The sequence below is a fragment of the Palaemon carinicauda genome, chromosome 8 (genome assembly GCF_036898095.1).
Source record: "Palaemon carinicauda isolate YSFRI2023 chromosome 8, ASM3689809v2, whole genome shotgun sequence".
NCBI classification, from domain to species: Eukaryota; Metazoa; Arthropoda; class Malacostraca; order Decapoda; family Palaemonidae; genus Palaemon; species Palaemon carinicauda.
Genome location: NC_090732.1, coordinates 158,136,730 through 158,151,584, shown reverse-complemented (window position 1 = coordinate 158,151,584; position 14,855 = coordinate 158,136,730). Strand labels below are relative to the sequence as shown.

General features: G+C 37.4%; 1 protein-coding gene across 1 annotated transcript in view; it reads left to right on the top strand.

The window, feature by feature from the left end:
* LOC137645520 (lysophospholipid acyltransferase 6-like) overlaps positions 1-7,780 on the top strand; it is a 72,148-nt gene extending 64,368 nt beyond the window's left edge. Inside the window, exons 4-5 of the mRNA XM_068378325.1 lie at positions 7,076-7,190; positions 7,582-7,780. Of these exons, the coding sequence (XP_068234426.1) occupies positions 7,076-7,190; positions 7,582-7,780 (314 nt within the window). The remainder of the gene's footprint in view (positions 1-7,075; positions 7,191-7,581) is intronic.
* Positions 7,781-14,855: the final 7,075 nt, after the last annotated feature.

The window sequence follows — 14,855 nt, the reverse complement described above, 5'->3', positions numbered from 1 at the left end:
GTCCGTGACAGATTAATCTCAATTTACCATGATCTGGGGATTGTGGTGAATCTGGAGAAGTCTAGCTTCACGCTCAAACAAAAGATGTAGTACCTAGGAATGAGAGTGGTTCATCCTTTTCTAAATTGGCTACGGCTTCAGGCTCAGTGCTGCTGTGGCAATAACTCCAAGGTCTCTTATCATCACTGGAAAAAAATGGTTCCTTACTGTCATCTACATTTAAGATTGCTGGTTCCGATGCAACAAGAAGCAAAATGTAAGGGACGAAAACTTGTATGTGGATCTCCATTGGAATCTTCTATCCCAGAACTACTTCCCTTCACAGATGCATCGAAGGAAGTTTAGGGTGCATATCTAAGAAAACGTAATCTCAGGCCTTTGGTCAAGAACAGAGAGGGACCTTCACATTAATATCCTAGGGATGAAGGTAGCACTGTTTGGCTCTGCAGTCCCTCCAACTGGTTTTGATAAGACAACACGACCATAGTAGCTTAAATCAACAAACAAAGCGGTACAGTATCTTGACACTTGAGCAATTTAGCAATAGAGGCCCATGAAAGGGCACAGAACAATTCAGTATGGTGGTCTGCCAGGTTCATTCTAGGGAAAAGGAGTGTGATGGCCAACAAACTAAGTTGCTAGGGAGAATGCCTGGGGTCAGGATGGCCCCTTCATCTGCAAGTGATGAGGAACCTCTTAACTTTGTGTGGGGTTCCTCGACAATCGACATGTTTGCGTCGAAGCTAAACAACAATCTCCAAGTGTACTTTTCACTGACACCAAATCAGGCAGCAGTGTTGAATGATGCCTTCCAACATGCCTTTTACATCTATATCTATGCATTTCCACTGTTTTTCCAGCTCAGGAAGGTAATCAACAAAATGTGGAATAAAGACCTTAAAATGACTTTAGTAGCCCCCCAAATGGCTGCATGCAGAGTTGTTACCCAGACCTGCTGATACTGTTATCAGAGGCTCCAAGACAACTACCCCTACAACAAGATCTTTTATACCAATTACATCTTTAGGGGCACCACAGTTTCATAACATGCCTGTCTTCACAGATACAGGTTATCCAGTATCACCTCAGAGCAAGAGGTTTTTCTTGAGAAACTGCCCAAGAGATGTCTGTATATCTCAGAAGAACTCGCACATCAAAATTTTCATCAACAACAGACAGAAGTCTAATGTCTTTGGAGAAAGGATCAAGTTTAACAAGTGAATGCACTGACCCTGTCTATTACTAAGTTCCTTTTGGAAGAGGGATTTGTTCCTCACCTTGGTACACCTATGGGGCTCTCTCAATCTTGTTGTGGTTTGCGGACTACCCAGAGGTAACACCCAAACTGCCAAGTGTCCGAATGCCGACCACAACCCAACGTTCACTACACAAAAAATATACGACGGTGGAATACCCAAAAATCTAGATAACGATCAAGAGAACGGAGCACTGGGCACCACCCCTCGATTTATACTGGGCGAGGGGACCCAGCTAGAATCTTACTTCCTTCTTAACTCCCCTTTCATTAGGTTAGCTGGATAGAAAGACTATATAAGAACATTAGGTCAAGGGGACAAATTGTTTGTACTGATAACAGGACTCAGTGTTGGAAAAAAATTATGATGAATAACTTATTAGAAAGATTTAAAAAACAACTGCTACTAAGGAAAAAAAAAGTGGCTAAGAAAGGTTCTGGAATTAAATTCTGTCTTTATAAAAACAAGAAAAATATTTATTAGGAAAAAAAAACCTTAGGATTACATTAAAATTGTTTTGTCAATTCAAATAAGCAATTAAAGGCAAAATTAGCACCCTTTATGACACCCTTTAAAATATTAATCTAAAATTCTACCTCGGTCACTGCTCACTTTCAGTAAATACTGACGTCAATTACAAGTTTGGGAAGTGACTCGTGTAGCAGGGCAGAAATATTTACAATACAAGTCTTGAGTAACTATTCTTTTGGCAACTTCATCTTTCCTATTTACAGGTACAGTACTCTGAATAGTCTAAATTCCCCTCTTGAGTGTAGGGGGCTGCTGTCCGTACCTAGAAAGAAATAATAACAGATTAAGGCACTTCTTTTTGGGGGGAGGGACTTGAGAGGTACAAAAAAAGAATAATAGTGTGTTACATAACATTCAATCCACAAAGCTTTCTTAGACACAAACCATCCATTATTTCATTGTGGTGACAAATGTTTTGTCTATGCAGACGGCCCTGTATAAAGAGTTCCTTCCATGAGATTTTAAAGATTACCCTGGGTCTGCAAGTAGAACTGGCTGTTGCAAAAGGGTAAAAACGTCTGCTCTGTGTAGCTACAAATTTTAGTTAATGAGGGAGTGGCAAGAGATGCCATGAACATAGACTGGAACTGGTTGTTTTTTATGTTTGTTTCTTCCGAGTTTTATTTAGAAGATTTTGAAGTTTGTATCGGAATTTGCTTGGATAGCTGTGCATGTAGCTCCATTGTAGCTAAACAATCCATGGTTTCCACTTCTTCAGTGTCTAAGACCGGAGTCATACTTCGTTCAGCACGTACCAGAGTAGGGATTAAAAGCCTCTTCACCTCCTCCTTTCCGACCCAGAATGTTTGCGCCTAGATATTTTCTTGTAAATAGGTAGGAGAATTTTTGGCTAATGAGATTACATTTTTTATTGCTTGTAAGAGGTCTTCATACTCCGGACAGTACCAATCTGTGTGGAAGGCATGGATGGTCTTCCTTAAGGAAAAGACTCCTTGCCAGATAACCTTGGACTAATTGGATTCTTTTCTAGTCTACCTCTTTGAAGTTAGGGAGCTTAAGCCATCAACAATTTGCTATGCAAACCTGAAACAAAAAAACAGGGTAATGAGTCTTATCTATAGGTTGATGAGGTACACAGTATTTTCAATAAACGTAATTTTTTTTTATTATAAAACTTATTTTTTTCTCCATACAAACTCTCTTGGGTATTATAAATTAACTCTTGTGATGCATGAGTCCTACATGTTTATATGCTCTGGCATTAGTACTTGGAGAGAACACAGTGCATTAACTCCAAAAATACTGTAGGGTTATTAACAAAGAAAAAATTAAATTGACAGAAATGATGTGTGGTCCCCAAGAGAATCTTGCCTCCCTTGATGTGCAAAGTGAAGTGGGAATTAACAGATATTTTCCCAGAGTGATAAGATGATTGATTGCTTGCCAACAAACACCTGGGTGACATGTCGTCAGTTGGCTGACAAATTTAGCATTGGAGGTGCCTCTGATGTGTTCGTTGAGCCTGAATGTGTAGGTCTCCCCTTTATTTATACACACAAAGTCTGTTGCTTGCTTGTTGATAAACTGGTTCTTGTGCGGAAAAGAATAGTTCTTTTTTATATCATGTTTTATTGGATTCCCTGTAGCTTTTACAGAAAAATCCTTGTGGACAAGACTTTCCAAAAAAATTGTTTTTTAATTCATTAAAACCCTATTTTTCCCTTTTAATGTTTTATTTACTTTGTTGTCTTCCCATCTTTTCTATTTTCTTTTATTATTAGGTATTTTATATTTTCCTTTTCCTCATACATCCTAATTCCTTTGCCATGTCTATCTTTCTATCTGTCATTTTCTGAGAAACCATTTGAGGCTCCTAGTTGTACCTATGTTTTAACCTTTTACTTTACCTTTCCCCTATAAAGGGACAGCGCTGTCAGTCCACCTCAAGTTTTGCACCGTAGACTTTACTTAAAGGTCTTTGCAGCATATCGGCGTCAATGACCTTAGATGTCAGGATGCCTGAAAACTTTTAATCAATCAATCAATCAATCTTTGCAGCATCCTTACAGCCTCCAGATGTAACTCTCTGTTTTTCTACCAGACCTCTGCTCCCACTTCCTTTCTATTATCTTACTGTCAGCCTCTTGACTTTTCCTTTATACTGTAACTGCGTACTTATCACTCTGTTGCACATGGGTGCTGAGTGGCCTCCCTGGCCCCATTTTTGGGCCTTCTTGCCCAAATTCATAAATCAAATTAATTTAATTTATACAAAATTGTGTAACACGGGTTTCCGCCTGTGTTCCTTAGAGTTAAATAACCTGACTGTATACCCAAATTTCATGAGCCTAATCTATTCTTAGCCATCAAATTTCATTCTTTGAAGAGAGCATCCTTGCAATTAAGTCTGCTGTAGTTAGACCTGGCTTTGCTAGCTTCAGGCCCTGATCAGCCTTGAATAAAACAATAGACAAATTATTGAAATCTATGAGAATTGAACACAAAGAAAATTAAAGTGTAATTGTTGTAAAAACTTTGTCTAGAGAATTCGCCTTCCAAATATAGTAGTATGTGAAGTGGTGGGCTTTATACCATATATACTCGTGTAACATGCGATCTCGCGTATTATGCGATCCCCAATTTTCACCAACCTAAAAAAATTATTTTATCGTGTTTCTCATGTTTCAAGCGAGTTTCTCTTTTACAGGGGAAGTTAGGCTTTCTTATGCTGGATGACTCATCTCCAAAGCTGCTAAGAGTTCAGTAGGTTACAATTCTGCTTTTGATAAATGGTCATTTCCACCTTGGCTAGGCTAACTTCATAATGATGATAATATCACTATTATTACTGGACGTATTTGTATTATTATTAGTAGTAGTAGTATTTAAATAATGAGAAGAGAAATACTGATTCTGTAACCACCGCAAACAACCGAAGTACCGAAAGAGCAACAGCTGTTATTGATAACAACTGAATTGGCGAACAGCTGTTACTCGTATTTCAACCATCGTAGGAGAGTAAACAATTACAGTATTTACTGATAAATTGATAATGAAGTCAAGAAGAATAGAACTGATTTATTATTTTACATTATACACAGTCACCATGTAGAAACTTCCAACAGAACTAACAGAAAAAATCAATAATTTCCTATCCTTTTTTTATCAGAAATCGCAAAACTAATAACTATAAATTATTGTGCATCAGCAACTTGGATGAAACTACTCCTGACATTGATGTACCATCAAACTCTACTTTAAATAAAATAAATGTTTATGTACCTTTGTATGCTAACACTAAAATGATAGTTCCGGTAATATTTGTTTCCATCATGTAAAAAAAAAAATCCTTATGGCCTAAAACCCACCACACCGACAAAGATGATAGTCTCAATTGGAATATAAACGTTTGCTATGTTTGTGTTTAATAATCCAATTATTATATGTGAAAAGGCTATAACTAGCATTATCATGGGAACAGTTAAGTAAAACATTGGTTTTTATCCAAATTATGTCTATTTTAGATACAACTGTGCATTTTGACTAGATTAATATGAATATATGGTTTGGTCACTGTCGTAGCCTTGATGAGAAGTACATGCGATATTTTCATTTCTTGTGTATGAGTCGACATCCCTAAAATTTGGCTCAAAAAAAGGTCTTCAAAGGTTGCAGGTTACACAAGTATATATGATATTATGTTTCAGCTGCTAGTTAAAGGATTGGTCTTTTGACTCCTATATTTTGTTCACTCCTATCTTAGTAATCAGTATTGCTACAGTGGTTTACTCAGTTTACCAAACTCATTGTGGCATTTCGTTATTTTTGAATTTGGCTCTGTGAATATTCTGATGGAGTCCTTGTTTGCATTTTGAATTGGAATATATTTTGAGAGTAGTCACTTCATCTTTGAGGTACAGGTTCCACTGTAGGTTTTATTTGGTTGATTTTATAATACAGGGCACATTTTTTAAAGTTAAGATGTTCAAGATAAGGGTATTTTTTTATTGTTTTATTTTTAGAACCCGGGAAGAGGTATTAGTTTTATTTCTAGGGCCCAGGAAAAGATGATAATGTTAGTTTTGGGGCCCATAAAGAGGTAGTAGTTACTAAATCATTAAACTATAACTTGAGAACAATTAGTTTTATTTTAGCCTTTTAATTAAAAAAATCATAAAAGAAAATTAATACCATATAACTATCCTCAAGTCATTTTACCTCTAGGTAACATCGACCCCACATAAAAGTGGAAAAGATGTAGAAGTAGTTCTGTGATACTTTTATAATCTTTAAGCCAAATAAGGTTTCTTTTTCAGTACAGTCATATTTAATTTTATTGTACCACAGTTTGCAAGGTTAATTCATTGGGGGAGCGAGGTTGCAATCTAAAATGCTGATATCCGAAAACAATTTTTCCCATCAGAAATGAAAGAAATACATACTCAATTTTAAAGGTTTGTAATGGTAATTATTGATAAAAATATAACCTAACATTAGAAATGAATACAAAATACAGTACTATAATAATTCACAATAAAGATAGAAATATTGACAAAATAACTTTCACTTCATATTTGAAGAGATCATGGCTAGCGTGAAGTAGACGAGAGTTATGGTAAATTATCATTTCTCTCTCTTCAATGACATTCACTATCACTAACTGAATCACTTAATTTACCCTTTCTGGACAATTGGTAATCTTCTATTACACACTTACGTTCAAATTTCACAATAAACCTATGTAGAGATGACTGCTTTTGCCCTTTTTTAACCCTCGTGATCCTGGCCGGGACAAAATCACATCATGACTTGGACAGGTAGCAATGACGTCGTGTCAACCTACTTACATTGACGTTTCATAGCATAACTAACACAGGAATAAAGATAGAAACTGAAAATTGCTGTAGGTACCTGAATAAATATTATATAAACCACTTATAGATACATGAATGAATGATATCAAAGTGCGTTGTCAGATCTTCGATAGGTTGAATTGGTTTGAAAATAAGACTTTTCATTGTCGTAAAATGCTATGAGCACGACGTTAACTGTGCGAGTGTCATTTGGGCATCATGTGATTGCTTAATGCGCATCTCATGTAGAAAGCAGACTGATGCAATGCTCGTAACCCATTTTGAATTTGTATGCTTGTATTCAAAGTTACTCGTAACCCTTGGTAGTACTGTACTGTATTAAGGTTATAAGAATCCTTAGCAAGTTGTAACAAAACACATCCAATTTTAAACAGATCGTAATCATCTGTTTGTTAATATAATTTGTTCCCAATAAGGAAGGTTTTTAGCATTATGTTTTTGCCGTTTCTTTAGGTCCTATGATGATCATGGTTCAGAAAGCAACATCACTAGCATACAGTCTTCATGACGGATTGTCAGGACTGAAAGATAACGAACTTACCCCGTTACAGAGGGAATTAATTCTAAGGTACATACTGTTGTTTTTCATATAAATGCTTTGGATATAGTAGTATACTGTAGAATTTACCAGAGTTGAGACTAATTGCTGGTAAACATTCAAAAAATAGTCAATAGAATGTAGTGTAGTATTATTCTGTTGTTAGTATGTAGTAAATACTTAAACATTCCTTCATACCTATATGTTTTACTTTAAATGTATCATGTTCAAAGATTCAAATTTGAGCAAAGCATGAGATTAAGTGGCAAGGAGATTGATATATCTCTTGGGATTCCTTAGCAAATTATTAGTTGTACTTCATATATGTGGTTTTGCTTTTGTTTATCTAAATGGTAGTTTATTTATAAGCTTTTGTTAATACATTTTTGTAGATCAGGAAATTGTTTTTATTTTATTACAGGAAAAAACCCTCGGCATTACAGTACTTCAGTTACATGCTCAACTTTCACTCAGTACTTGCAGGACCCTTTTTCATGTTTGCTGACTATCAAGACTTTATTGAAGGTACCCATTATGCAAAAAGGGCCCTTAACAATACTGTTGCCAAGGTTAGTTTCAGTGCTAAAAATTTTCCTGATGATCAGACTTTTGATAGCTAAATTTTTCATAACAATTCTTTTCAATGATAGTTAAAACTCATGTGCAGAGGTCCTGAAATATAATTTTTAGTAACTTTTAATCAAAGTCCTGGTATCTGTTTATTATGCTGTAGAAATCAAGGCTAGAAGTTTTGAATATTATTTTTATGAATATATTTTTTCTTGAAATTGTTTATATAGGAAATATGATACTGATTGAGCCCCTGTTTTTCTTAGAAATTCTTTGCTCATATTTAATTATTTTTGTTTTATGGCCTTAGACAATGTAGTATTTTTTAGTCTCTTAAATGGCCAGATTCTGCTTGCATGAAATGGTCTAAATTTGTTATAAAGTTTATGAAGGAGGATTTGCACAAGAATCTATGATAATCCAATGCCATTAGTGCTTTCAAAATACCTCACTTATTTTCTCAATATTAGAAATCTTCCCTTCGTAGAATGTAAATATTTCTAAACATGTAACTGCCTACCCAAAAATTAATCGTATACCCTTGACCACCTTGAAAACATCATAAGCAACACAAATAGAACATACTAGATTTAAAGTTCCACATCACAATATTTGCAGTATACTGGCTAGAATATTCTCCAATAAAACAAGTTTGTTCTATTTCAATAATAATAATGCTTAATTTTTTTTTCATGGCACATCTGTCAGCAATTTGCTTAGCTAGCAATGAAGATTGTTAAAAACAGGGTACCACAAAAACATGTTATTCGCAGTTACTTTATTATTGTTCCAAAAGCCCTTCAAAATTGTCCTAAGAATCCTATTTTGTTTCTATGTAAATACCAGCTCTCATCATTTTAAAGGTATTTTGTTACGACCTATAGAAGAAAAATGGTGGGTATGGCAACTGTGTATGGTTGCACAATGTTACCCACCTGCGCCTCTGCGGGGAGAAGCGAGTGATTCACTTAGTTTTTGGTTGCAACAGCCGGTTTAAGAGAGACCGTTCTCCAGCTACAGCCTTCTTCGCAAAAGTAGGAGAGAGGCATAAGCCTTCGCTCTCACGTTGGTTCCATCGTTATCAGAGTTATCAGGAACTCCCATTTCACATGAGGTCAGTTGGTCCTTCTCTCATGATTTTGGTGATGGGTTTCTCCTGCTTTTATGACCAAAGCAGAGAATGCCATGAGTGACTGAACCCTTAACATCAGCAGATTTGCAAATCAAAGATTCTTCAGTGTTACTACTATACTGCTAATCTCGCCAGAGTTTATGAACCCCACTCTAACTCTTTGGGGCTCCTTCAAATAAATCTTCACCCAAGAGAAAGATATGGGCTGCTTCTTAGAAACCAGCAAGCTTCCCTGGTTCCCCAAAAGCCACAGTGCACTTTTCACCAAAGAAAGAGTTAAAACCTATCTTAGCAATTAGAATTCCTAAACAAAAAGATAGAAATTAGGTGCTAATCTTGCAGCATGTTCACAGATCCACAAACGATCCCCGCATACGTTTCCACAGAAAACAACCGGAAAGCACCTGTGTGAAGTTCAAGTGAACGGGTCATCCTTTATTCATGTGCCCTTGTTGGCGTGCCAAAGGAATGCACATGTATCCCTACTGAATGTGTATCCACCATAATTATGTCTTTAATTCCTGATTAGTGTCATCACTAGTATCCTTTTTGGAGCACAACAACCGCTTTTCGGAATTATGAGGAATATTGTGATGATGACTCTAGCACTGGAGGTCACAACTTGCCCTTTGTCTAGTGAGAGAAAAAAAAGATGGGATCCATATCTCCCTTTCCTGAGAGTTCTTTAGTCTCTCTCTCACACGTCTCAGGCTCACAAACCCCTCACTTACAGTACCGAAAGAAATAGATCTCTCTTTCAGGCTCAAGGTGAGGATGGCTGGATTCTGGGATTTTAGATTTATTTCTTAAGCAGGTCCTCTGATAGCTATTTAGATTTTATAAGGAGCATCTTTGTTTCTATGGTTTTTTTTATGTGAATACTCTTTTATTTTTTATAACAAACGATATCGGCGTCAATGACCTTCGATGTCAGAATGCCAGAGAATTTTAAATCAATCAATTCTCTTGTGTCAGAATATGCTCAACAAAGGATTAGACAACAAATTGATAATACCAATGAGCATTAAATGCAGACACATAGGAGCTAATGCTTTCCAGCTGAAAGGGAACAAAATTCCTTCCCCCCATATTATGAATAGCTTCAGTATTGCCAGAAAATGATAATTAAGATCATTACCACATATCTCTGTTTGAAGGGAGCAGAAAGACATCCCTTAAATGACTAAAAATGTTAGGTCTATCCTTAAACAGGAACCCACGCAAGTTATCTGCACCCAGTCAGTTGTTTCCAGGCCCTATGATAGTAATAAAAGACTCTCTTGAGCAGGGAGCCTAACCAGAGACCTAATAAAAGACTCCTGAGTAAGCAGCTTAACCAGACACCTATGATGTCACAGGTGTTGCTCCTAGAGGTTTCAGCTTTTGGGACCAGTGGAAACGTCAAAGTTGATGATTACATTAGGGCTCATATGCCATGTTAGCGGGCTTGGTGCAATCTAACAGAAAGAATATGTTTTATTGAAGATTTTTTCTTGGAACCTCAAAGCACCTGTCTTAAATTTGACCTTTCATTATCTAATCAAGCAAAGTATATGCTGGATTTGCTTAATAAGCAGATTGCAGGTGCTGAAAACTCCCTGAAGTCAAGTAGGTTAACTAAGCTGTCTCCACCTGCTCTTTCATGAGAATACCAATTTTATGTGCCAGTGGGAGCTGATCGTAATCTTTTACCAATCGACCTGGATTTGACAGCCCTAACATCAGGTACACCTTATGAAAGACTGATGCCGTCAAAGGTCACTATATTGATGAGCGACAGCATGCCTTTGGTGACATACATCAACAAGCAAGGAGGCTTGTTGAGTTGCCTCTTTTGCCAACAGGTATTAAAGGTGCAACACTGTATGCAGGTGAACGCTGTCCAGCTTTTATGCCCATTTCACCCCAGGGAAGAGGAATGTGACTGCAGACAATCTGAGCCAACAAAGGATAATGGTTGTTTCAGAATGGTCTTTAAATCATCAAGTGGCATGGAGTCTCCTGACTGTGGGGTTCCCTGTTCATTGATATGTTCATCATTTACCTCAACTACATACAAGCAATGTTTTGTTCACCAGTCCCAGACTCAATAGCAGCAGTGGAGGATGCGTTAAAACACCCCTGAGACGGGATGGACATCTATGCCTTTCCCGTTCTGCCGGATCTGTCTGGTCCTGAACAGAGTCAGGTCATCAAAGAATCTAAGAATAATGTAGTGCCAAGGTGCCCACAAGTGGAGTGGTACACAGATATTCTAGATCTACTTAAAGAAACTCCGGTAGAGCTTCCAGATTGGCCAGCTCTTCTTCGATAACCATAAGTTAAAGGTTCCATGGAGCAGTTTGTCTGTCTCTCAACAGCTGAAGGTTATCTAGCAACTCCTCTGAAACAAGGGCTTTTCAAGACCAACTGCGAAACAGCTCTCTGGGTGCCTCCGCAAGTCCTCTGCAGCAGTTCACCAAGTAAAGTAGTCCTTGTCCTGTGATTGGTGTTGTGGAAGGAGTATTTCCCCACTCAAGGCAACTATTCTCCTAATTGCAAACTTTTTAGTTTTGCTACAGAAGGAGAAACTTCTGTGATACTATGGTGAACGGTTATCTCTGTCCTGAGCCAGTGTTTAAACTGGAGGGGGCTAACCTCTCCTCCTTCCGGGGAACTCTCAACATCGATTACGAGTTTCAAACGAGTTTTGTCCTCCTTGGGAAATAGACTTGTCTTGGAGTGTGATTAAGGTTCTAAGGTTCCTGAAGATGGCCGCTTTTGAACTGCTACATTTAGAAACTTTGATGTTGAACAGTTTTCCTTCTTGCTTTAGCATAATCTAAGTAGGTGAGTGAATTTCATAGCCTATCTTATCTTTTACGTATCTTGTTCCGGGGGTTGGAAAGACCTTTCTTTCTCCTTTGTACAGGTACAGTATACCTCAACTTACGTCCTTTCGAGTATAGTCGGTTTTGAATGTAAGTCGGTTGTTAAAAAACTAAATGGAAAAATAAAAATCCAGTTTTGAATAATTTTTTTTTACTTTCCGTCTGTCCACCACAAGTATTGAAGTCATAATATCACTGGAATAGCATTAAAAGCACACAAAACATATTACTTTACTTTAAAAAAGAATTAAACTATATAAAATCATTTTAAATACTTATTTTTAAATATGTAACTTCCTTGGTAGTTACATATATACAGTGGAACCTCTACATACGATTGTCCTAACATACAAATTTTCCAACATACGAAGTAAAATTCGACCACATTATTTCTCGACACCCGAAGTAATGCTCGAACATCCGATGTAGATCTTGTTTACACCGATAGATGGCAGCACGTAAGAGGGACGCCATAGAGTGTCGAGTGCTCTGTTCTCTGTTCTTGTGTGTATCGTGTGGTTGTCCTCTGTTTGGTCTGTTATTAACAGTGCTTATTTTCTTCCTTTTCTCACATTTCCCTTTTGATTTTACCTATAATCATGGTGCCTAAGAAGCTAAGTTTCAGTACAGGTAGTGGTGAGAAAAGGAAGAAGGCAATTCTTTCATTAGAATTGAAGCAAGAAATTATAGAAAAACATGAGAGTAGTGTGCATGTGAGTGATATAGCTAAACAACATGGCCGGAATAGGCCTATGATCTCGACGATCATCAAGCAGAAGGCAGCCATTAAAGCAGATAAACCATCGAAGGGGATCACCATTATTACAAGACATCGTAGCAATACCCTGGGAGAGATAGAACGCCTTTTGTTGATAGGGATAAAGGACAAAGAGATTGTTGGCAACGATCATTTGTGAGAAGGGCCAGCGTGATGAACAGAAAGAAAGAAAAAAGTGAAGCAAAGAAAACCAAGATAGCATTAACAAGCTCTTTTAAATAAGACTTCTCTCTTTTTCTGTTTCTCTCTAAACATAACATTAACATGTTCTTTAAATAAAATTCTCTCTCTCTCTCTCTCTCTCTCTCTCTCTCTCTCTCTCTCTCTCTCTCTCTCTCTCTCTCTCTCTCTCTCTCTCTCTTTTTCGTTCTTCTTCGCTGTTATAGTGTTAGAGACGTCTATTATTCTTTTTCCGAGAGAGAGAGAGAGAGAGAGAGAAAGAGATTAAACAAAAAATGTGTTTAGAGTACATATGATTTTTAACAGAGTCAACGAGTTGAAAAACAATTAAATGTAACTAGGAAAGTAATAACAGCTAATCTGAATTCCTTTATTAACTAAAACAAATATTGATACAAACACACTCGTGTGCGGATGCACACACACACACACACAGGTGCAAGAATTGCTACGCAGTAAGAGACAGACGGTCGGGGAGGAGGTAGAGATGGTGACTGCAAGAACGTACCATAACTCATCACTGAAAGTGATGAAAATTAAAAATCAAAAGAAAAAAAAATGTAAAAAATATGAAATATAAAAAAAAAAAAAAAAAAGCTGAGTTAGATTAAAGTTTCCGTAGTGTAAGTTACGGTACGTTATCGCAGTCACCATCTCTACCTCCTCGCCGATCGTGTCTCCTGCATGTGTGTGTGTTTGCGCATACGCACACGAGTGTGTTTGTATCAATATTTGTTTTAGTTAATAAAGGAATTCAGATTCGCTGATATTGTTTTTTTAGTTACATTTAATTGTCCCTCAACTCGTTGACGCTGTTAAAAATCTCTCTCTCTCTCTCTCTCTCTCTCTCTCTCTCTCTCTCTCTCTCTCTCTCTCTCTCTCTCTCTCTCTCTCTCTCTCTCTCTCTCTCTCTCTCTCTCTCTCTCTCTCTCTCTCTCTCTCTCTCTCTCTCTCTCTCTCTCTCTCAGTGAAGAAGAACAAGAGAGAGAGAGTATTTATTTAAAGAACATGTTAACACCATGTCTACCTTCTCGCCGATCGTCCGTCTCCTCCTGGTGTAGCAAATCCTACACCTGCGTTGGCCTGTCTCTAAGGTAAAGTGACAATAAAGCACATTGTTTATTTATTATTTCTTTATAATTATCTTTTTTACATGCTTCTTTCATATTATGCAGTTATGTTATTGTTATGTGTAATTACTGTATATGTTGTAATTTATTAAGGAGTTAATATAGGTTTTTGGGGGTGTGGAACGAATTATACAAATTACAGTGTATTCTTATGGGAATATTTGCTCCAACATACGATTGTTTTAACATACGAAGTAGTTTCTGGAACGAATTAAGATCGTATGTAGAGGTACCACTGTATAACTTAATCCCGCCGATTCGTCATGCGCACGTCAGAAATTCAAATTTCAGGGAAATCACCGCCAGGTGAGCAGGTGGTCATACCTGTGCATCCTCTAACTAGGTAACTGGAACCATTCGCAACATTCCTCAGAAATTCCCTGCCGTTGTTCGAGACAACACGTCAGAGATTAGCTACGTTGTGGGTTTGCTTTATCTACAAATTCGGTGAAGTACCCTTTGTTTGATTTATTGTTGATGGCTTCCGCTGATTTTTGGATTTTCCCTTTTGACTTTTCACTCAGTTAAGATAGACTTTGTTGTTTTTTTCGACCTGGACGGTTAGTAAACTATTTTCTCTAGTTTTCAAAATGGCTGACTCTGTGATTAGAAGGTGTGTTAAGGGATGCAAGGCTCGGCTTCCAAAGGCCATGCTTGATCCCCACTCAATATGTATGAGTTGCAGTGGGCATGAGTGTTCTATTAATAACAGATGCAATGAATGTGAGTCTTTATCTGATAGAGAGTGGAAGGAGTTTGATCGCTATGTTATGTGATTAGAGAAGGACAGGCTTAGGAGAGCTAGATCGTCAAGTGTTCTTTCTAATAGGTCTTCCGATAGTTATGTCCCTTCTAATTTGCATGAAACTAATATTCCTGTTCCTAATCCTGAGGCTGTAGTACCAGACCCCGCTACGGTGTCGGAGGTAAATGAGCTTTCTTTGAAGGATGTTTTGGCTGCAATTTCGGCCTTGTGTGTACAAGTGCAATCCCTTACTTCGGAAAAGGAAGTGATGTGGGGGGGCAGTGCGTGGT